Source organism: Manihot esculenta, chromosome 9 (assembly GCF_001659605.2).
Source record: "Manihot esculenta cultivar AM560-2 chromosome 9, M.esculenta_v8, whole genome shotgun sequence".
In the NCBI taxonomy this organism is placed as follows: Eukaryota; Viridiplantae; Streptophyta; class Magnoliopsida; order Malpighiales; family Euphorbiaceae; genus Manihot; species Manihot esculenta.
Window position 1 is genome coordinate 26,294,057 of NC_035169.2, and position 25,245 is coordinate 26,319,301.

Genomic DNA, 25,245 nt, shown 5'->3' on the forward strand with positions numbered 1-25,245 from the left:
GATTAGAAAGTGAATTGATATAACCTATAATAAAACGCTGCGTTTAAAATTAAAATCGGTCGGTTCGGTTCGACCGAATTATTTTGACTCCAAAACCGAACCGAACCGACCAACCCGAAATTTTTTAAAATTAAAACCGAACCGAACCGATTTTATTTTAAAACCGAACCAAATTATTAAATTAAATCGGTTCGGTCGGTTTATTCGGTTCAAACCGAACAGTGCTCAGCCCTGATTCATGTGAACTGGTTATAATTTTTAAAAAATAATTCTTAAGTTTTGACTGAAGATATATCTTTTAACTTATAAATCAATTTAAAATTAAGTACACCAATTGTTTGATAGATAAGTCATAAGTAAAGAAAGCACATGTATATGTATATATATAAGAAGAAAAAGGAGCGGAGGTGAACAATTGAAGAAATTACAAAGATGCAAATAACATTTTTTTTTTTCAGAAAGAATGTATTCCTAGCACAAAACAAGCGAGCTACAAGAAAGCAAGAAAGATATTTATGGACTTCTACATTATAAAAGGTCAGGTCAGCATGCTCTGATTCTTTCTACAATCATTTTATCTTCTTTTCCTGCTACTCTTTCAATTCTAGTCGGTACAAGAAACAATCTCCAACAACAACACTCTTGCTTTGGATGCCTGCTGCCCACAAAACCAAAATAGCAGAAGCATAAACCTGCTACAAAACTAAAACACCTATAACTTCACTAATTTTCTTTTTCTTTTCAAATATATAATTCCAGCGTCTCCAAGCTGCTAATCGATTATTGGGGAAACTGCCTTCTCCAGCATTGATGTGCCCTTGAATATCGTCAACTGCAGCTCCCTCGTATACTTGGACACCTGAGCAAAAATAGTTTGTTAGTTGGTATGAATGCTTGTTCAAGAACTGCAAACCACAATAAGATGCCAACGATCTTCGAATGCATTATTTGCTAACAGTGAGCCCTACGATTAAATTCCTCAACGCCTGCCCCAAAGACTACATGGCCAGATAGAGTTGACAGGACAACACATGTTTTTCCTTTTGACTTTAATACTAATGGGAGAAATATAATCCAGTGGATGAATATGAAGAAAACAATCAGTCATTATCCATTGGAGCAAATGCTGTTAATTAAAGGGTCCATCCCAATAAAGAGGAGGTTCTTTTTTTGATAGTAATTATAATTGCAAGTTATTTTGAAATTAAGAATTTTTCCAGTGCAAGGTTTATGGAATAACTTTATAAACTATCCAATTCTCATTTGAAAAATGGGAAATCCAAATGCAAGCAAGCCTATTTGCCAAACCCGGGAAATAATCCTCTGCTAATTCAATAACCTGTTTGCGCACGCGATGTTGTGGGCTTCTACTAATATTGGAGCTTACATGCTTTACCCTCCCTTCATTTTGAATAAAATCAGTTCCCTGAACCTTAACAAATCTAATTTAATTTCTCATACCATAATATTAAAGTCATCCATGTTATTTTGGACCTCCTATCTATTATTAGGACTTGGTATGTCTATGAATAATTTTGACATTTCCATAATATAAAAACCAAAAAACACCAAATAATAGAAGGACATAAGAACCATCCCATTTCATGTGCATGTAGTTCTGTTTGTACTTGCAGCCAGCCAAAGCATATAACTAACTATTTTCTCAGTTTATCACACAACTTCATTTGTCATCATAGAAACAAGAAAAAGCACCCGATATTCAATTAATGAACTTGCAAGATAAAACGTACCTGTCCCTCGCTCATCTTTCTGAAGCCAAATCTCCCTGTCCAGATTGACTCGGCTTCCTCAGCTGCTGGTAGCACCAGGTTTACCACTTTCAGAGAGCACAGTAACCTCTCAATGCATGAAAATAATGCTTGGAAGTAACCCTGAAAATGAAGATTAAAAGAATTCATGGAGTTATCTATTAGAAAATTCAAGAACCAAGGAAAGAAGCGTAACCAGGGTAAATTAAAAACTAAAGCACATACCTTTCCTTGATGTTCTCTACTTGTTGCAACTAGAGGAAGCTCAGCAACCTCCCTACCAAAAATCCTAAGAAGACCAGCTGATACAACAACATTCCTGTGGATGCATTAAACATGAAATTATTAAATGATGCTTACATCTGAGATAAATTTAAAAAATAATAATAATAATAATAATAAAATGTAGGCAGCATGGGGAAAAAAAAAGAAAACAAAAAGAAGTCAAGAGCTCAAACAAAAGCAGAGCATTTAGCAAAAAGCAACATACCTTACAAGTAATAGCACACAGTACATCCCCCCAAATTCTTGGCCAGAAATATTTCTCCTGCAAAAAAATTTAAAGCTAAGTAATTATACTAGAAATTATATCTTCAAAACCAGAACCTAACAGTTGAATGTAATTAGAAATTACAGAGATTGATGATTACTAAATCCAAAAAATTATCAAATGAACAGTTCACCTTATGGTGTCTTCATCCTTTTTATAATAATTCAACCAGGAAATATCTAATTGTAAGCAATAAAGCAAAAAATGAAAGGACAAATTACCCATAGACCATAACAGGAATCAGATCACGACCACTTTTTGCAACTATGGGATCAAAGCACTCCTGTGAAAAAAAGTGAGCACATTATTACATAAAATAATTCAACTTCTGAAAAATTATATTAGACATTGAGCAGACAATGTCTAACACTACAAAACTACGCTGCCAGATCAAGCCCATCAACAGAAGGAAAAATTCCTTCTGATGAATGAATTTCTATCCAACCATGCACTAAGCGACATCAAGTTAGCAGGCATATTCATGCCCTAGAAATGTACACAGGTTTTGAATGAGAATTTCAAGTGACAATGTGAACAACAAAGAATTCTTATCTCACTTTTCACCTCTCCTATGTCCTAACTAATATGATAGGAATACAGCTGCCAACCATCACATTCTTAGACGGAAAATTCTAGCTTGATGAGAAAAACAACTTAAAACTTTTGCATACAACCTTTTTTGAATAATTCTGATGCCAAAATCCAATTCAATTCAATTAGAAGTTTCTTCAAATGATTTTCTAGTGAACTTTATGTATTTTGGATTAAATTTCGAAATGTTAGTCTGTTTGAAATCTATTGTTTGGAATGATTAAACAGTAAGCGAATGTGCTTAAACCCTATATTGCCTTATTTACAAAGAAATAAATATAACATAAGTAGGGTGTTTTAGGTTTTCAATCGAATGACTTCATCGAATGAATTGAAAATTAACAAAATACATCAGTTTTTAGCATGAATTCTTAGAATTACAAACTTCCATACAACTCTTGGCAGCCAAAATGGACCAAATAATTGATAAATGAAAAAATTTACTAGCCACAGTTAATGTTTTAAGGGGAAAAAGGAAGGGACAAAATCCAACAAGATATCAACAACATACTCGAAAAATTGCCGCTGCTGCTGACAACAATGAAAGATCTTCCTTGTCACGACTTTTTCCCATCAGAATCCGCCACTGAACATCATCATTTGCTAGTCCACCAATAGATAATCCTTTCTCAGCATACTTTCTAGTGATGATATTCAACTGTGAAGCAGGAATCAACTGTACTCCATCGGAAACAAAATTCCTTAGAGCCATATAGATCCTATTGCAGTCACTAGAACAGAACCAATTACCCTTGGGGAGAGCCTGTGGTGAGATATACAACAAAAGTTAGAAAGTTCTTTAGCAGCATAAATAATTCCTAAATATTTCACGATTATAGGACCTACTTTTAGATCACATAGTCCATTGTTCCGCAAGCAACCAACATGGAACTCCCTCTCACACTGAGATGGAACATAAAGTAAGTTAACAAATCAAAAGTAATCAGTGATTTTTTTTTTTTTTTTTAAAAAAAAAGCTAGTGTGAATGCTCAAAATAGGATAAAACATACTTGGTCACAAAGGATAACTGTTCGGTCATCAAAGTTATTTGTGCTAAAATCATGAGCCCTGGTAAACATAACAAAAACAATATTAAGGCGTGACCACAGAAAATGGTAAGTAGATTCTATGAACAAATAACAATTTCATTATTAACTAAATTAAATTAAACAAACAAACCAAGAGAAATTCAACTCAAAATAAATTCTGGTATCATGAAACAATAGGAAATCGCATCATCAATCATTTACTGGTCAATAATCCCATATCATGGACTTACAAAATTTAAGCATCTTACACCCAAAACAAAAGCTAATAGTGTTCTTTAACTGTTAAATATTTGCCAAATACTCTCTCATCCCCCTGTCATTGTCTATTTTCTTTTAAATATTTGCCAAATACTCTCTCATCCCATGTTGTTGTCTATTTCTTTTCATAGACTTGCTCGTTTTCCTGCTATTGAACGGTTCCACTAAACAACAATAATCAACTGATCCATGGAAAATATAATTACTCTTAGCACCTTGTCCATTCTCTTTTACCAATCCTACCTTGAGCTTATAGAAGCAAAATGGCACGTTCCTCAATAATAGATGGTTAATTAGTAACTTATGGGCTTAGGATTCACAAATCTTCAAGTTTCTGGCAAGGAAACAAGTTCACCAAAAAGCAATTTGCAATGCATAAACCAGTATGAAATGGAAGCTCAATAGGATTGAGATTCATCCAACTATTACTTATGACAAGAATGGGCCACGAAGAAACAGGCAGACAAGATCAACAAAGTGAACATGAGAATATTAGGACAGATGTGAAAACATAAAGAAGGAATGGACAATGAACTGCCACATTTGTATAAAAAAGGAAATAACACAAACAGAGGAGTTGTTGAGAAAGTAGATTGGAATGATTCCAGCTAGATTTGTAAATTTCATAAAGCCGAAAGAAGCTAAACTTTAGAGCCAAACGTGAATTCAACTTGAATTTTCTTCTTTGAGCTAACCTTTTTGCCATTAGCTAACCAGTATGAAGTGGAACTCAGCTCAAAACTTGCTCAACCAGAAGCTCACAAACAGTTTCAAGATGAGTTCGTGCTGGCCCCATTTACTTCCTTTTTTTGCCCTATCTTTGTTTATAATTTTCTTTTTTATTAAACATAACTTTTAAACTATATTGCGGTGAGATAGATTAAAAAGAGACCTAAAACAAAGTCACTTGCTATCACAAACATAATAGCTTATACACAGACAAAAAATTATAGTTGTCAAATTGATTACAGATCATATACATCCATGTGAATCAGAAAAAATATATAAAAAATATGGTATTTTGACAAATATGGAGCGATCATGTGGCAACTGGAAATGCTGTTAATTGAAAAATATAGATTATAGATTGATCAAAAGGCACTCTGTTCTGTATAATTTGATTATATAAAATATATATATATATATATATAAAGAATCATTGTTAGGTGTCACTATGTGCACATATTTAACTCCACTAAAACTTGCTTAAATAATAAAATAATAAAAATTGATCAAACAAATATAGAAAAGGTAGTGACCCCATTGAAATAAAAGATCACAATAAATGGTCCATCTAAGATGGATATGAAAACATCATAATGAGTTGGAAAACAGTAGAAAATATAGCAGAAGATCAAAAACAAAAGAGAGAAAAGGAATAAGAGGGAATATCTACCAGATGAAAGGAAAATACCTTTTGGACTATGTCATTATTGTCACAAGTCTACTGTTCAGAGAACACCTAAATATTGTGGAAACACTAGAATCTGGGTACAAAATGAAGAATCATGCTTGATAGCTGGGGAATCAATCAGAAAGTCTTTCAACATCCAGAGTTGAAAAGAAAAGAATCAACTAAATTAATTAATTCATATCAATTCATTTGATTCACTATTAGTTCAATCAAACAACTTCACTTAAAGTATGTTTTTCTATTTGGTATATAAATCGAAGACTAATTGACTGAAAAAAAGCCCAATTTGCGTCATTTTACATACCTAGCGTTTGTATTTGAGTGTAATTTTAACCAACTTTCAAAATCAAAATTAAAGATAAGCAATCCAATAATTAAATATGCAATTCACACCTTCAAAAGTGATGAATTTTGTTTTTCAATAATAATTATGAATATTTTATAGCATACATATTATTTAGTCCAAAATAACAGCATACATATAATAATTAAAAATAATATATCTGTTATAAAATATTCATAATTATAAGCGCAAAAATAAAATCTATCTACTGTTGAAGCTATCGACTGCATATTTAACAGTTAGAGTACTATTATCTTTAAAATTAAATATATCATTGAGTATGAGTTAATACTATTTTCATATGCGGAATTAGTTTATATTTAAAAAATAATAAAATACTACATTTGAAATTCTATCTGAACTCTTACATTTTGATTTTTGAAAATTGGCTAAAATTACACCCAAATGCAAAAGTTGAGCTAATTCATCTAAAATTTAAGCTTTTAGATTAAAACGCCAAATGACGCAAGCATTGGGCCTTTTTCAGTAATTTGGCCTAAATCGAATTAGTAGGAAGGTAATCAAATCATGATATTTGTTTGATTCCAACAACTATGCTATGTAACCAACCTGGAATGACATTGAAGTAGTGCACGAGATATGACCCTATATCAGGTAGAATTAAGAGACAAAAAAAATGACCGACCCAACCAACCTTCACAAACTTGATATAAATCCAAATTATAGATGCCATCAAAGCAAGGGAAGCTTTTCCATTTTTTTTGAAGAGATGGGGAAGGTTTTTAGTAGTAGAATTTTTTTGCAAAAGTGAGACGATCAGTAAAAAACTTCATTTCTCCATTATGGGTGCACTAGAAAGTGTTGAGAATTTGCTCATCGGGTTGTGAATATGTGCCAACTAGAAGCTAACTTTAAGGTGTATAAGACGATACAGAAAACAAGAAGCTTTTTTCTATCAAGAAATGATTCAGTGCTTCTGTCTATGTGCATGTATGTGCTGCGAATAAGCCATAAATTTCGTTTGTTTTCTCTTCCATGCAAATTATTCAGTATACTTATGGATTGCAATCCATGCCAACACTTTATTATACACCACAAGCACAAATATAACCACCTATCAGTATTTGCAAAATAGAAGAGACTAGAAATTGTTCCAGGAACTAACCTGCAAAACACACAACCACCAACTTCATTTTCTGGAGTTTTCACAACTCGAGTCAACCGAATAACAATTGGCCTGACAACATTTCCTCCATTTTCAAACTTATTACAATTTGAACAATGCCAAACACCTTTAGGAATACATTGCAGACCCAAACATGCTGCCACAGACAGATCAACAGAATTAAAAAGAATGAAAGAGGACATTAAACCAATCCATTATTCCTCAAAGTAAAGATATATTATTTAATCTGTTTTCTCCAATAAAAGATTAAAAAGAATTATAAGAAATAAGAATTTGGGTGGTGAAGATGTCTACTACCCTATCCCAAACCATCTTCCATGGGGAGTGAGTGTAATCTTTAAGTTATGAACACTTTAACACACCAAATTCATTTGGATACAACATTTTAGTCTGAAAAATGCCATGACAAAAAGAAAAGCACGAGCTTTGCTCAAAAGCAAATGAAATATCTATAAAACCGTAGCATCAACCCAAAGAAAAAGTGTTCAACAATACTAAAGCACTAGGAAAACAAATTACCCATATGAAAAGCTCGAGGGCAACTTTCACAAAAGATAAGATCCCCTCCATCTCCACAATTGGCACACATATCATCACTTATACCGGTGGTAACGCTTTGCCCATTAGCTAATGAAATAGCTATATCATGGAGGGTCAGGCCATTGGAAGTATAGATGTGACGGTATCTGTAAAGCATGTTAAAATTTTATCAGAAATAAAAATCAAAATCACTTGAACATGCCAACCACTTTGAGGTTTACTTACGGTTGACGCCTGGCAGCCATTCCAGCATGTGCTTCAAATTGAGAAGGGCTAATCTGTTCACAAATAAAACACTGACAACATTACGAGTGGAAGAGAAATGGCACCTAACTTCACATGAAGAACTACAAATATAGTGTGAATTTACATGAAATGATCAAACGGAGACGGGCTAATCTTTTCACCAACAAAATAAAGACATGGTTATGATTGAAAGAGATAGTGCTCCTAGCATCAGAAAGAGAATTCTAAATATAATGTTAATGTAAAGCTTAATAATATTACCTCTCTGTCACAACAACTGCAGACTATTCCATTTCCTTGCTTGTAACCAGCCAACAATTTCTAGAAAAAATATATCATTTATAAATTTGTTAACAATATGCATTAACATCCAAAGATCGCCTAAACATTAGTAGCAACACTTTATTACTTGTCAAACAACTCACTTGTCCTTTGACAAAATAAGCCAATTCAGCTCCATCTGGAAGACCATTTGGCATGAAAAGTAAGCGGTGAAGATCATTATCCCTGTTAATGTAGAGAAAGAAGTTCCAGGTCATAAAATTCATTCAAGGAAAGATCTCATAGAACAAAGAGAATATAGCAGAAAATAATAATTAATTAATTAATTAGAACCTTCTCTTAGTGCCTCCTTCATTTGTTTTCTTTTGTTGCACAAGTGAACTAGGTCTGTAAAACAAATGTAATGCAGGTAAACACAACAGAACAATCTAATACATCTTTGGTGCATCATGAAGTGCCTTGACCCTTTGACTACGAGTTAACTCATCCCATATATGCCATATCACGATAAAAAAGGGCTATCTATGAAACTAAACAAAAAAATGAAGAGAGAGAGAAAGAGATAGAAAGAACCGCTTCAATGCACGTTTTTGCTCTTCTGATATCTCCATATATTTTTGTTGTCTAAAGGGGTTGTTATGCACAAAGGAGCTTGAAGTAAGACAAAAGCTTCCTTCAAAAGCTTGATTGGAGTAGCTGCAAGGTATAAGAAATCATGTTCAGCCAAAATCAACAAAATGAATGCTTAGGCACCATCACTCAGTCTGAAAGTACACCATGCCCTAAGCCAACTTTTGCCTTGATGGAGATCATTTCAATAAATAGTCATGTGTTTCACCAAAAAATCATCATCCTATGAGATTTTCCAAAAAGAAGCTATAGGTCTAATAAAGATTAAGCATGATCAAATAATTAAACAATTACAGAAGGTATAAAAAGTTATATCAAATGGGGAAAAAGTACAACAAAAGTTATCATTTTCTTTTACCTAATGTTAGAATCATTAACATATTAAGACTATTTAAATAAAAGGTAGAGATAACTAAGTTGTCGCTATTAGTGGATCCAAGAATGACACATTTATCTTCACATAAAATAGATAATCATAAATATAAATAATTCATAGATACGTGTGTTTCAAGATATGCACATATAGAAATATAGATATACAAAATATATAAATTTTTTATTTAAAAAAAAAAAGAGCACATGCTAGCATGCACACACAGATCTGAAATCAGTGAGAATTGTAGCATAACTCACAATTTAACCTTAATAAGAGAGAGAGAGAGGGAAGAGCAAAAAGCAATTCAGCATTGTGAAATCTGATTTCTAAATTTACCAAACAAGTAATGCTTGGATCTAATTACTCACGGAGAGGAGTTAAGTATAAGTTTATCTAGAACGGCCTCAATAGAAGATAGCGAGATAAGTTTGCATTTCAAATGTAGGGTACCAATAACTACTGCACAGCCGATGAGAGAATTATATTCAATGAACCTCCTTATGTAGCCAAATATCACTGAGAGAGAAAATTTGGATCCATCTATAAAGACTTAAAAGGAGAAGAGCAAGCAATACGGTTGCCTTTTTGGTTGTTGAAATTTAATATTCCTAAATGGAATGACTTCCTTGCGAAAGTAAATTTTTGGCAAAATTTCTTTAGCAATGTAGCATTGTCATGTTTGATTACAATTTCAATTTTCTTTGGTATAATAATTATGTTTGGTTAGTATATGAAAAAATAAAAATATACCAAAATAAATTAATAAATTACCATAATAGCACTAATTTAAGCATTTTTTTAGATACATACAACCATAAAAAGCTGTCATTCAAAATTACATCAAAACTAGGATAATTTACACAGATGATACACTAACTTGGGGGTTGTAAGGGTAATTTTTATCCATGGTCACTTAAATTTAATGTTGATTTCATTTCTATCATTCAACTCTAATTTGTTTCACTAAAATCACTCAACTTTAGTTTTGTTTTAAAATAAATCACCCTAACTTGTTGCAGTAGGTTTCCAAGTTGTCAACCACCATCTATCCCCTCCCCCTCCCTTGCATGCTTAATGTTTAATCAATTAATAATTATTTAAATTTTTCAAAAAATTAATAATTATTTATTAATAAATTATTTTATTTTAATAAACTTATTATTAAATTTTATAATTATATTTACTAATTTAATTATTTGTAATCAAATTTTGAATTCAAAAAAATATATAATGCAAGCTTATTAAAAATTTTAATAAGCAATAATTCAATTATTAATAATTAACCTAAATTTTTTAGTTAATTAACTATATGAAAGAAAAAGCAATTATAAAAAATAAATATAAAACTTAATTAATTTTAAAATAAATAATTGAATATTTAATAAAAATAAAATTAATAACATTTTCGTCACTAACAACTGAATTTTATAAATACTGTTAGATTTTTTAAAACTATTATTTAGTTGTACAAATATGACGTAAATAAAATTCTTCATTTCAATATTAAATAAATAAAGATATACAAATTATTTTCTAAAATAAAATTTATCACTAATTTGAACAATGAAAAGTTAAATTCCAATATTAATTATTAAGTATTTTAAATATAGATATATCAAACTCCTTTTATTAATAAGTTATAAAAATATTTCATATTTCTTGATTTTGAGATATTTAAATTTTTTTTATTAAAAGTAAGTCTTTATTGACTAAAGAAAAATAAATTAAAATCTTAAAATAAATTTTTATATAGTTTAATTTATATTAATTAATTTAATAAAAATAAATACAAATATATCATATATTATATTATATAATTTAATAATAAGTTTATGAAAAATAAATTAATACTATTACTATATAATTTATTAGTTAATTAAATATAAAGGATGTATAAGAGATGAGATAGAATGGATAGGATGATTGTTAACCTAGAAACATGTTATATCATGTTAAAGTGACTCATTTTAAAATAAAACTAAAATTGAGTGATTTTACTAAAATAAATTGAAGTTGAGTAATGGAAATGTAACAGATCTCGAACTTTAGTAACCATGGATGAAATTACCCAAATATTTATTTTGTAACATAAAACCTCTCCTTTTCTATTTAAGTAACATAAAAGCCTATTTCACCTGCAATAGCAGGCTTCTAAGTTAATTTATTAACTGTGAGACTAGGTAAATATATATATATATTCTCTAATGTATAATATTTAATTAATTTTTTAAAAAATCAATCAAAAAATTTATTTATTTTTTTAAATATTAAAAAATTAATTTAAATATTAGAAATGAGGAAAAAAATATACATATATATATAATTTAATAAGTATTATAATTGGCAAACTAACCTAGAAACCTGAAATACGCTTTTCTATTACTTAAATTAAAGTTGAGTTTTATGTTAAAAATAAAGTCTATATACTTTACTGTTACAACCCTTAAATTAGTGTACCGTTTATGTAAATTATCCATCAAAACCATAAGATAGCCATAATAAAACAATGTGATAGCCATAATAAAACAATGTGACTAAGAATAAGCACAAACAATCTATAATTTCAGCAACTTATCAACAATATAATAAACAGTTAAAGGGCTCTTCTCTAGGGGAAAAAAACATAGAAGCAACTGGGTTGCTTCTTGTTATACACTAATACATGGAATGCTATGTTCGCCTAGGTATTACTATTATTATAATCACGGGTATTAGTGCCTGTATTTATTTATTTATTTTTAATTTTTCACTCTAATGGAAAAGCAACTTCCCTTGCATTTGAGATGGGAAATAAAGTGGGAGCAACAGATTTAGGAATTTAACTATCTTACATGAGAAATTGACACTCTAAGTTACTTTCCTTCGCAATTCTGACAACCAAACTAATCATAGGTCATTTCAATAAATTTCACAAGAAAGATTATTTTCGCCTATCCGAAAGATTATTTTCACCTATCCTCTCCATTTCACCAAACTGACGATGAAACAGTTATTTAAGTATATCAAGACAAGCTTCAAAAAATGCAATAAGGTTGAAGTTGAAACCTATATCACCAACAATTAATGCATTGCCAACATCATGTACACAGCTTTAGGGAAATAAATCTGACAAATATTGCTCGAAAAGAAGAAAGCTTGCGTCTATATGGAAAGGTATCAGAGAATAATGGAATACAATAACATTTTAAACTTAGGACTGACAATTGACAGGAAATGCTCAAATTTTAGGAAAATTATTTTCACCTATCCTTCTCATTCAGCCAAAGAACTACTAACAGCTATCAACTTTTTCGAGCAACTAAGTGCTTGGAACGATTTGTTTTAGGCATTATCGGGCAAATGCATTTGAAAACAGATTAGACGAGAGAGAGAGTGTGCGTGTGTTAGAGTCCTTGGAAATGGGATCGAGTTACAGGACAAGATTGAGGAATTAATCGATCAATAGATGAAGAAGAAAGAAGTTGTTTCTTTTTTTTACCTATGATGAAAGTTGTACAAGCTCATTAACAGAGAACTTGAAAATCTCTTGAGTTAAGTACTCAACAATTTTTGGTAAAATTCTATCATGTCACCTTTATTATCGTGTCACCTTTATTATCTCAACTGAATTTAAATACAAAGGGGAAGGGATAACCTCTTCATATAAATAAGAGACGTTATTAGCATGATCAAAACATGGAGGATCACCCTCCGACAACTAAGAAAAATGAAAGAAAACAAAGCAAAACACTAACACTACTACTAACAGCACTATTAACCACTAACAACACCATTAACCACTAACAACACCATTAACCACTAACATCACCAATAACACATAAGAGACAACAATACTAGCAAGTAGGATATCATGGATAATAACAACATATGAAGCTAGTTTTTCTCAACTGCATTAGTAACTTTGACTTAGTCTTACATTTCAATATTTTTCTTTCTCTATGTGTGAATTTCTTATATATTAGCAAGGGTTTGCTAATAAAAAGGGAGAGAGAGAGAGGAGAGGGTGGGGGGTTTAGACTATTAACTTCAACATGAATTCAACAAAATGGAAGTTATAAAGGTTGCATATTATTACCTTCCAAGTGAACTAGGTGAACAAGGAGGCATGTTGTAACATCTTTTCTCTACTCCACTTATTTCATTGCTTTGTTGAAGACTAGCTGCAAATAGTTTTAAGCTTCAGTCAAACAAGCAGAAAGTCTATGCATTAGGAAAGACATAAATGCATTAAAACAACCAAGAGAAACCTTTTCCAATGACTGTTTCTTGGGTAATTTTCACTCACGGTCATTCAACTTAAATCACTGTTCAATTTGTTTCATTGCAGTCACTAAATTTCAATTTGTTTTACAAAAATCATTAATGTTTAAATATTTATCCAAAATAGTCACTAGAGTGAGTTTCCAATGGATTTCCAATGAAACGCACGTGGCACGTATTACGTGGCTAATAAAAAAAAATTCATTTGCCGCATCAAATGTAAAGTTCCTTTATATACTATTCTCAAACCTAACCTCTTACTATTTGCCAACCCATTTCACTCACACATCTGAGAAGAAGTAAAGGAAAGAAGAGGAAAGTGACCCATTTTATTCACACGACGAAGCAAAAGGTTCATTTACACCAGTGCGTGAGCCTCACAAAATTCCTTGAAGAAGTGGATACAATCATCGACAATAGGATTGATATCGAAGATATGGTAGATCAAGCCATCAAGGCCATCGGAGATGCAATGACCCTAATGGTCAATTGCACAAACAATGAAACCATATTGGGCAAATAGAATAGAAGTCAATTGCACAAACCAGCTGGCCTCGCCTGTGTAGCAATGGCCTCGCATGTGTAGCAATGGATGATGGTGCCACAGCCAATGGGTTGAGTTGGAGAGAGAGGAGCCTACCACTGTGTGAAGAGCTTGAGGCTGCAGGAGTTGATTATGCACTCAGAGGAGTGAGAAAATGCAGTGGCGAGCATAAAATTCATCAGGTGCTCATTGGCCTCTGCCACCAGGTTGCATCGGCATTTTGATTGCTCCGGAAGGCTAAATTGCGCAGGGTGCGGAGGATACGAGGAGAGGAAACTGTGAAGTATAAGGGAGTGAAAGGGGAAGAGTGTGCATCTTGCATCTTGTTGTGTTTGAAAGTAGTTGAGGTTGGGTTGCGGTTTGTTTCGTCATGTGAATGGGTTTGCAAATAGTATACAAAGGTACTCTACATTTGACGTGGCAAAGGATTTTTTTTTTCCTTTTTTTTTAGCCGCGTAAAACATGCCACATATGCATTTCATTGAAAAATCTGATGGAAACTTAAACGAGTGACTATTTCGGATAAGCATTTAAACGTGATGATTTTTTTGAAAAGTTTAATAACTACAATGAAATAGAAACAGTGACTTAAGGTCTGTGACCATAAGTGAAAATTTACCCTATTTCTTGGGTTGGTTGAAAAAATAAATTTAATAAATATCACACCAAAAAGCACAACTAACCATGTTGGAACATTTTTTTTTCTTAAGACTAGCTGCATATATCTTAAGTTCATGTCAAATAGGTATAAAAAATCAACGTATTAGGCATGACATAAACACACACACAAAAAAAAAACTACTTTTTTTGGGTTAGTAAAATGGGCAGTTCTAAAAAATATTATATCAAAACACACAACTCTCTCCATAGACGCATTCATCCTAGCACCATCTAACATGAGTCAAAAAGCAACAATGCGAAGTATAAATCAAATAGATATCACCTTTCCAAACCTGGAAGAACTCCTCATTTATGCAGGAACCAGCCACGTCCTTTATCACCTCATCCAATGCACTAAGCGGAGCAGTTTTCAGTTCATGAATAATACTGCAAATAGGTTTCCCATTTCCCAAGTATATGTGATTGTTTGGATGTCTAGTTTTGCAACCAGCATGCTGCTCAAACTCATAGGCACTCAGAACCTGCTTATATATACCATTCAGTCAAGTAGTGAAAAAAAATTACAGAATAACATCTAAATAAAAAGTAGTAATGTTATCGCTTAACTATAGGAAGCCAACTTACTTTTGAGAAATTACACGATGAACAGCCACACAAGTATCCACCGCCATCTATAATTCCATCTAGCTCCCGCTAGCAAGCCATTAAAAACTCATAAGACTCATACATTAATAAAATAAAATAAAAGCAAGATCTGCAAAATCAAAACATACCAGACCACAATTTAAAAAATACCTCTGGAGAAAAATATTTCACCCGAGCTCCGTCAAGTATACCGGTTGATAACAACTTTTTGACATTAGTAGGGTAGTTTCCGGGGACAACCTTCTTTGACATCTTCAATTCCATATTGGGAGCACAGAAATGTCTATTTTCACTTCCAACCATTTCTGCACCTGAATCAACCCAAGCAGAGTAGTTTCTCTCACGTTCTTTACTACAATGTTTTTGACCTATCCCATTACCTACAGGATTAGTAACTGAACTGAAGTTCTGGGTGTCATAATCCTCTTTTCTTTTGCTAAACTTGAATGTGATCTTCCTAATTCCAGATGAACTAGCATGCTTAGGAATCTCCAGAACAACATGAGTTGTAGAGACCGAATCAGAGCTTCCAACACCAGCAAAGTCATTTTGACAGGCATTATTCCGACTGTTATGCTCTCCATCCTCGCTCAGGGTGTCCAGCGGACTCGAATTTTCAGAAAAGGTGGATGTGACCTCCCCAGCACCCATTTGCTTACATGTAGCCAATTCAGTTGGTTGGCTAGTGATATCCTGGCAACTTGGTGCATTTTCTTTAGGAGAAATTACAGGATTGGAAACTTCAGATTTTATGTCCTCATTTGAAGCTTCTCTTGCTTGTCTCTTGTTGGGAAACGATTCTGGTTCGTTGTCATCTACTAGAGACTGATGGTCTCTCTTCAATTCAGTTATTCCCGTATTCTCTTTTCCAATACCCATCACCTCTGTCGAGATGTCCAGACAAACTGCATCCTCTCCCATTGACAAACTCCAAACTTACCACTATGAGAAGGGCAAAACCACACGACAGCATTCAAAATAGAAGCTATAGCAAGAAATAAACCCAAATCTTGGCGATAGAACTCAAATTGGTCCTTTATACACTAGTGTCAGAATTCAAGTTTGCCACCAGAAAAAAAAAATCGAAATAACAATTCACACACTAGTCAATTCCCAAAACAACCCGTCACTCTCAAACCAAGCATTATAAAATTCAAATCAATCCCAATAACTTCTGGAACTGTCAATAACCGCTGCATCAATTGAAAGAACCAAAACCTTGGACATGTGTAAATTTACTAACGCCTACCTCTCTATAGAGCCTCCAAACTCAAAATCAAATTCAAATCCTGGAGACAGAATCAAGAGAGCCTCTGTAGATCGAAACGGAACAATAATTCAAAGAAAGAATGCATGAAACAGGATTGAAGTCAGGTTTTCCGATCTACCAGATCTAAGATTGAGGGAGAAAAACAGGTAGAATATAGAAAGATGAAGAAGAAAAGAAGTGAAATCTAATTAGGGTTAGGGTTTAATTTCAGTTAAAAATACAGCGGGAACGTGCAGAGCGGCAAAAAACCAGAGGTAGAAGCTTGGTTCGCGGTCCAGATTTAACTTTTTTAAGAAAGGAGATAGACTAGAGAGAAATGTCTATTTATTTTTTTTTTAAAGAAAATAAATTCCCAAGAAAGAAAAGAAAAAGAAAAGTTGGGTGATATTTGGAAGATACGAGAGGCAGGTGGATAAACAAAGGTGGGACCTTTTCTTTGATGAATTCAGTTGAGCCAGCTGTGTCTCTAAGATTTAGCCACGTGGCATAACTTTGAAATTATGCGAAAAGGTTGATGGGTACACGTATACGGCGCCAAGTGTGATTGGTGGATATGAGGCGGTTTCTCACGCGCCTGTAAGAGATTGGGTAGTGAAAAGGATTGGATGAAGCCACAGCCTCAGCTGAGCGATTATAATATGGGGAAATTTTAAAAAACAAAATAAACTAATTTTGTTTTTTCAGTGCTATGGGGAAATTTTAAAAAACAAAATAAACTAATTTTGTTTTTTCAGTGCTATCCATCTATTACACTCTGTTTGGCTATCATCTAGAAAGGAAATAAAATTAAAAGGAAAATAAAGTTGTAATTTTTTCTATTACTTTTTATTTAAATGAGAGAAAAATAAATAAATAAAAATAGTTGATCCAAAAATAAGGAGAGAAATAAAACACAAAATATGATTTTACAATTCACCTATGATAAAAAAATTCAAACATTTATTATTTTTTAATTTTAAAATTTTAGACAATAAAATTAATTTTTCATATTTTTCTTAAATTTAACTATTCACTTTAATCAATTTTAATAAAAAATTTTATAATCTACGTGTTATACCACCAAAAATTTATTAAATGAAAAAAATATAAACATTTATCTCAGTTTATATTTATATTTTATATTTTATATTTTAAATAATAAAACTAAATATTTTTAATTTATCACAATTATAATCTATATAACTAAATTAAATATGAAAAAATTAATAAAAAATTATAAAATAATCACTAAAATTTTATATTAATAAATATATAAATCTTTAATTTAAAATTTACAATAAAAGTATATTTATTTTATTTTTATTATATATAATATTAAATAAATATTTATTATAAATAAAATTTTTATTGTATAAAATATCACACATAAATATTATATATTAAAATATTTCATTAAAAATTTATACTCATCATACATATTTTTAACATATAAAAAATTATATCTTATATTAATAATATTAAATAAAACGAAACGTTACAAATTTTAGAAGATAAAGTCATTTCTTTAGTGATTTTTATATTATATCGATAAAAAATTATATTTTATATTAATAATATTAAATAAAATAAAATATTATATATTTTATACTATAATTTTTTTTATATTTTAAGTTTTTATTAAACTATTATATGTATATAAAAATGAGTTTATGTAATTAAAAATACAGAAATAGAAAGAGGAGCATCAAGATTAGTCATTAATTATAAACCATTAAACAAAGTTTTAAAATGGATTAGATACCCAATACCTAATAAACAGAATCTATTAAATAGATTATACCAATCTGAAATATTTTCAAAATTTGATATGAAATCAGGTTTTTGGCAAGTACAAATAGATGAGAAAGATAAATACAAAACTGCATTTACTGTACCTTTTGGACAATACGAATGGAATATTATGCCATTTGGATTAAAAAATGCATCAAGTGAATTTCAGAAAATTATGAATGACATTTTTACACCATATAATTTTATAATAACATATATCGATGATGTGTTAGTCTTTAGTCAAGATATTAGTCAACATATTAAACATTTACAAATTTTTTATAAGACCATAAAAAGAAATGGATTAGTTTTATCCAAACCAAAAATGAAAATATTTCAAACAAAAATTAGATTTTTAGGTCATGAGATCTTTCAAAATACCATTATACCAATACAAAGAAGTATTGAGTTTGCAGACAAATTTCTGATGAAATAAAATATAAAAATCAATTACAGAGATTTTTAGGATCTTTAAATTATATTTCAGATTTCTATCCTAATTTAAGAATTTTTTGTAAACCATTGTATAACAGATTAAAAACAAATCCTAAACCATGGACAGAAGAACATACACAGATAATTCAAGAAATTAAAAAATATGTTAAAAATTTACCATGCTTAAACATTTGTAATCTAAATTATCCAAAAATAGTGGAAACTGATGCATCTGACCAAGGTTATGGCGGAATTCTTAAACAAAATATACATGACAAAAATTATATTATAAGATATTACTCTGGTGTAACGCCCCGAAAATCGGACCGCTACCGGCGCTAGGATCCGGGTCGACTTAAGGCCGCCGGGACCCGTAGCAAGCCTGATATAAAACCTGTAAACCTGTATAATCCCATACATGATCAACAACATGCATAAAAATTAAAACTTTTCTTCATACATACTGTCATCAACTAACTCAACCTGTGCATACTCTGATCATATACATAACATAGTCCCTCTGTGGGATCTCATCAAGCCTTAAAGGCAAAACAACCTGTGTTGAGTTAGTTTACATAAACATCATAACATAAGATCATGTATATACAAAAGGGATTTACAATATATTATGGTCAAGCATAACTCTATCCTCAATGACCTCATTACATAACATCCTGAATATTTTTACATTTCATCATAATACAGTTGTCATGTCCACACACTAACTATTACATACATATGACTTTTTCTCTTCTTGCCTTCTCTATCTATCCCGTACCTGCAAACCTGGGGGTTAGGGGAGAGGGGTGAGCTACAAAGCCCAGTGAGTAGAACTGTAAAAAGAATATTTAAAACACGCTATCATGAAATGCGTCACTGCACAAACAAATCACACCACGGATGGACTGATTCAAAAATCCCTCAACTCCATGCCCGGCCCTATTATGGGCACCACAGGACTTCGTATTGCCCGGCCCTATTATGGGCACCACAGGACTTCGTACTCGGAGTTATTGCCCGGCCCTATTATGGGCACCACAGGACTTCGTATTGCCCGACCCTATTATGGGCACCACAGGACTTCGTATATAGAAGGTTAATGAATCATCCTAATGTCCATCCACTATCATCTATCACAACAATACAATGCGGCATAGTCGTGAATTCTAATGCAAACAACCTATAATATGATCATAATGCATGAAGCATGATAAAAGCATTTCTTTTCTCAATTTAAAAGGTTAGGTTTAGTTCCACTCACCTCTGGCTGACTCTGACAAACTCTGTAGCAGCTGGCTCACTGCTGGGGTCCTTGGTTCCTCGGGTCCGAACCTACACAGGTGGACTCCAATGAGGGACCAAACTTACATAAACATAACTCTAATATATTCCCCCAAAACCCCCCTAAAACATGCTGAAAATATCACATAGAGATATGCATGAAGTGGCTGAACAGGGCACTTTCGGCGGCACCTTCGGCGGCCGAAAGTCCTGGACAGAGACGAAACTCAGGTAGGTTCGGCGGCACCTTCGGCAGCCGAAAGTGCCAGACAGAGACGAAAGTCTCTTTTCGGGGGCAACTTCGACAGCCGAAAGGCCTGCCTCCCCAGCCATGTTCGGCGGCCGAAAGTGCCTTCGGCTGCCGAACCTGGTTTCTGCCAAAGGGCAGAAACTTGGCTCCTTTGTGCATTTTCACCTCCAAACTCACAAATCATGCATACCACTCAACCAAAACATGCATACAAGCTCCTAGGGGCCTCAAAACATCAAATACCCCAACTACAACACTTCAAACATACTCAAACATGCCACATTGCTCAAAAATCACATAAAACCTAACATTTACTTAAAAACTCATACAACCCTATACATGCCATTCTACCCCATAAAATCACTTAAAACTTACTTAAAACATATAAGGAGCTTAAGATCGGCCCTTACCTCTTGAAGATCGAGAGGAAGACGACCTAAACTTGGAAATCCACGAAAAAGAGCTCCTGAGTTCCCAAAGCTCCAAAACTTGGTTTAAAAGCTCAAAACCTTCAATGCAAGCTTAAAACTCAAGAAAAATGAAAGAGATTTGGAGGAAGAACACAAGAGTTGCAAAAGGAAGGTCGGAAGCTTGCTGTGGCCGAAAATGGGAGAAAGCTCACCCATTTCGGCTAAGTGCCCATTTATAGGTGGCTGGCCAGGCCACGTTCGGGGGCCGAATGTGCCTCCGCATCCATGCAATGTTCGGCGGCCGAACTTGACTTTCGGCGGCCGAACCTGAACTTCCCTAATGTAACAGCCCGGAAACCGATACCCCTCTGTAACGGCCCGAACCGCCACCGGCGCTAGGATCCAGATCGGCTTAAGGCCGCCGGGACCCGTAGCAAGCCAAACATACATACTATTACCTGGTCAAATCCCATACATGATTAAAAACTTTAACATGAAACCTGAAATCTGAACATACACCAAGCTTGATTCGTAAGTTGCAACATAACTGTGAACATAAACTTTCCCATGCTAGAGTCATCATCAAATGCTCTAGCTGGGTCATCATTACATACATCAAGCCTGGTTCTCAACTCAACATAAAAACATTTCATAATCATGCGTCAACAGGGATTAACCAGTCTATAGGGCCAAGCACACTCTAATCCATAAACATTAACTCTACTATCAGCTACATACATTATCTCAAATTACATTACATCATCTTATATTACATGTCCACTTCTAAAACTACTAAACTGAAACATAACTATTACATACATAACTTAACTTAGCCTTGACTTTACCCTGCTGCCTCTGAACTCTGACTCAACCTGCAACACTGGGGTTAGGGGAAAGGGATGAGCTAAAAAGCCCAGTGAGTAGAAACAGAGAAAACAGTTCATTAATTACATGCTTTCATGAAATGCGTCATAACACAAGTAAATCACATAACTTGTCCGTCTCGGGGCTCATGCAATATTTATTCCCCACGGACCCTGGTTTCTGAGAGTCTGTCTTTTTGCATGCATCTTTCCTCTCAGAGGATGGACATGACATCAAAAATCCCTCTGTCGGTGCCCGGCTCCCCCATAGGAGCTCACAAAGGCCTGTAACATACATGACATGGTGTCTGATCCACAGAGAGCTCACATGGACTTTCCTACATGTACTTGTCCGGCTCTCAAAGGACTAAGACAAGACTCGTGACAGATATGGGCTATTGAAGTCGCCTCGGTCCACCCTTCCTCTATCAACATCAAATAATGCAATGCGTCATATTCGTGAAACTAGTGCAATCAACCTACTACATATAATCATGATGCATGAACATGCTTTAGGCATTAGATTTTGTGCATAAAAGATTAAGTTTAGTTCTACTCACATCCTGGCAGACGCTGACTGACTCTGCAACTGCTAGCATTACTGGCCTCCTCGGTCCCTCGGGTCCGATCCTACACAGGTGGACTCGAATGAGGTGCCAAACACATTCTAACAACTCATAAACAACTCCCCAAAAACCCCTCTAAACATCACTTAATCATGCATGGAAAACACCCAAGAAACGGCTGGACAGGGCACTTTCGGCGGCACCTTCGGCGGCCGAAAGTCCCTTCCAGAGACGAAACTCGGGTAGGTTCGGCGGCAGGTTCGGCGGCCGAAACCCTAGGACAGAAACGAAAGTCCCTCCTTCGGGGGCACATTCGGCAGCCTAAAGACTGCCTCCCATGCAGGTTCGGCGGCCGAAACTCCTTTCGGCGGCCGAACCTGGTCCCCTCTGGACGACAGGTCCGATTCTGCCAAGCCAAAAAACCAAACTCAACATACCCAAATCCTTACATACTCTCTCCCAACATGCATACTCACTCCCACAAGCATAAAGGAGCATAAACTAACATAAACTCCTCAACACAAACATCACATAACATACACTGGGTATAAAACCCACATAAACCTAAACATGCCATTCTACCCATTCAAAACTCCAATAAACTTACTTAAAACTCATTAAAACATAAAAGGAAGCATAGATCTACACTTACCTCTTGAAGATCGAGGGTTGCGTGATCTCTAACTCGGAGGTATGGAGAATCCAAGCTCCAAAAGCTCCAAGCTCCCAAAACTCCTTTTAAGCTTTAAATCTTCAAACACAAAGGTAGAAATCATGAAAAACTTGAGAGATGGGTAGAGAAAACACGAAAACGACCAAAGGAAGGCATAAACTCACCTGAGCTCGAGAATGGGGAGAAAACTCACCCATTTCCGATCTGAGGGCCTTTTATAGGTGGCCTGGTCGAAGACCTTCGGCAGCCTAACGTGCCCCCTAAACTCATGCATGTTCGGCGGCCGAACTTGACTTTCGGCGGCCGAACCTTGGCTCGTTTAAACAAGACTTTCGGAGGCCAAAGGCGCTCCCGAAGCCTTCCCATGTTCGGCGGCCGAACTCCACTTTCGGCGGCCGAACCTGGCAATTGCCTCCTTGGTCTTTTCCCTTCAAAACTCAATTCTCTTTCCTTTTAAAACCATGAAATCATGTGAAAACATTTTAGAAAACACATTTTACCCCTTCTAGAGAGATCCAACACCTTAGATTCCGCCGGAAGGCAGGAATCCCGATGCCGGATTCTAGCCGGGTATTACATTCTACCCCCCTTACAAAAACATTCGTCCCCGAATGTTAAAACAACAAACACAAGCATGCAAGCAAGCAAGCGAATCCTAAAGCTTCTCTCCAAAGAGAGACACCAAACGCTGGAGTAAGAACTCCCAGGTTCCTAAACTCCACGAGCTTCTGCTGCGCTACTCTGATCCTTCTCTATCTTCCTCCTTCTCTACTCTTACTCGTCTCTTCTCATCTTTACTAACTGGCTTCTTCTCACTACTAACCCAAAACTAACTCTAACTCTCACAGGTAGTACCCGAATTTCAAATCTATCTGGGAAAACAAACAGCTCCTACTAGCTGTCCCAATAGATCATCCATCCTACATGGGAATACCTGCCCTTGGTAGTGACCTTGTTTAACCGCTTACAGTCGTTACAAAGTCTCAAGGATTCATCCTTCATTTCCCACAACCATACTGGAGCAATCCAGAGTGAGGTACTAGGTCGGACAAAACCCCTTGTCTACCAAGTCTCGCCTCTACTCTACTGCTACCTCTCTCTATGCAGGCGCCATCCTATAGGGAAGGGTAGAAATGGTTCTGCGTCCAGACACCACTCCTATACCAAACTCTAACTCCCTGACAGATGGTAAACCTGACAACTCGCCTGGGAAGACATCTAAGAATTCTCTCGAACAACTGGCACTGAGGCTGGTTCCCCGACCTGACTGCTGAACTCTCAAACAAGAGCTAGGACCCTCTGACAACCCCTCCTACGCACCCTACGAACCTTACAGGCTGACATCAAACCTCTAGGCACCCCTACTGTGTCCCCTCAGAAGAAAATCTTTGACCCATCCTGTCCTCTAAATCTGACTACCTTGTTTCTGCAGACCAAGATAGCACCACGAGTAGAAAAACCAAATCCATCCCTCGATTGACGTCCAGACAATCAAGTCTAGGACCTCAAAGTCGAGTGGAAGGCATCTACTCCCAACTGACACAGAACTGGACCGGCAGACTGACTCTGCCACAGATGGATCACAATTGAGTCTACTGACCCAAAAAGAACACTTTAGCCCAGAAGTTATCAACTCAACCTCTCGACGGCTCCTAGAGCAACTAAAGAAAGAGAAAAACACTAGGGTTCACAAAAACTTACACATCAGAACATTCAAAAGTGAGCATACCTGGCACCACCATGTTCGATGTGTCTGCCTCTTGCTGAGCTTGGGTGAAGATCCGAGCTGGAGCTGACGGACCTTCTCCACGGGAACCTGAAGAATGAGGGACTGACCCTCTTCCTCTGCCTCGATCACTAACCTGAACTATGGCTGGAGCTACTGGCTGAGCTAATCTACCTGAAACTGCTTGCTGGGACAGAGCCAACCTGGGCGCAGTGGGACACTCACGTGCTATGTGTCCTTCCTGTCCACACCTAAAACAAGCTGTCGTTCCAACCCGACAGGCTCCTTTGTGCGGCCTTCCGCACCTCAAGCACCTTGAACTGCCCGAGCCAGAGCTTGAACCACCAAAACCCAAACTAGCCTTCAGATTCTGCCAAAACTTCTTCTGCGACTTCCTGAGACCTCTCTTCCATTTCTTACCTCTCGTGGCAGCTGTACTCAGAGTGGAGGGATCAATCCCTCCTGAACCTGAAATCCTAGAATCCTGAGTCTGAGCATCCTCCTGAGAATCTCCCATACCTTCTTCAGGTACTCTGACTCCCATACTGACATCCCTCCTCTGAACATCTGACTCTACTTCCCTCATACTAGCTGACATCCTTCTTGGAGCCATCGCTTCTCTGCTTGCATCAAAAGACCTTCCAGGGTCCCTTGATGTTTCCCATCTGCTAACTCCCCAAGACTGCGCTCTTGGCAGAGCAGGGGGAAAGGTGTCCATACCTTCCCTCTCAGATG

General features: G+C 34.9%; 1 protein-coding gene across 1 annotated transcript; it reads right to left on the reverse strand.

Annotated features, from left to right (window-relative positions):
* Positions 1-408: 408 nt before the first annotated feature.
* LOC110622133 lies at positions 409-16,870 on the reverse strand. The gene is made up of 19 exons (XM_021766539.2): positions 15,417-16,870; positions 15,246-15,314; positions 14,944-15,142; positions 13,272-13,356; positions 8,764-8,886; positions 8,524-8,577; positions 8,334-8,415; positions 8,170-8,229; positions 7,888-7,940; positions 7,642-7,808; positions 7,102-7,258; positions 3,922-3,979; positions 3,757-3,813; positions 3,422-3,673; positions 2,541-2,602; positions 2,260-2,316; positions 1,995-2,088; positions 1,752-1,892; positions 409-859 (listed from the first exon to the last, which is right to left on the reverse strand). Exons 1-19 carry the CDS (start codon positions 16,185-16,187, stop codon positions 773-775), a joined length of 2,628 nt encoding a protein of 875 aa, XP_021622231.1. The 5' UTR covers positions 16,188-16,870; the 3' UTR covers positions 409-772.
* Positions 16,871-25,245: the final 8,375 nt, after the last annotated feature.

Coding starts and splice junctions, on each gene's coding strand:
- LOC110622133 (XM_021766539.2), bottom strand. CDS start 16,187: ATGGGAGAGGATGCAGTTTGTCTGGACATCTCGACAGAGGTGATGGGT. Junction 15,315..15,416: donor TGAAATATTTTTCTCCAGAG/GTATTTTTTAAA, acceptor ATGGCTTGCTAG/CGGGAGCTAGATGGAATTAT. Junction 2,089..2,259: donor TGTGTGCTATTACTTGTAAG/GTATGTTGCTTT, acceptor ATGCATCCACAG/GAATGTTGTTGTATCAGCTG.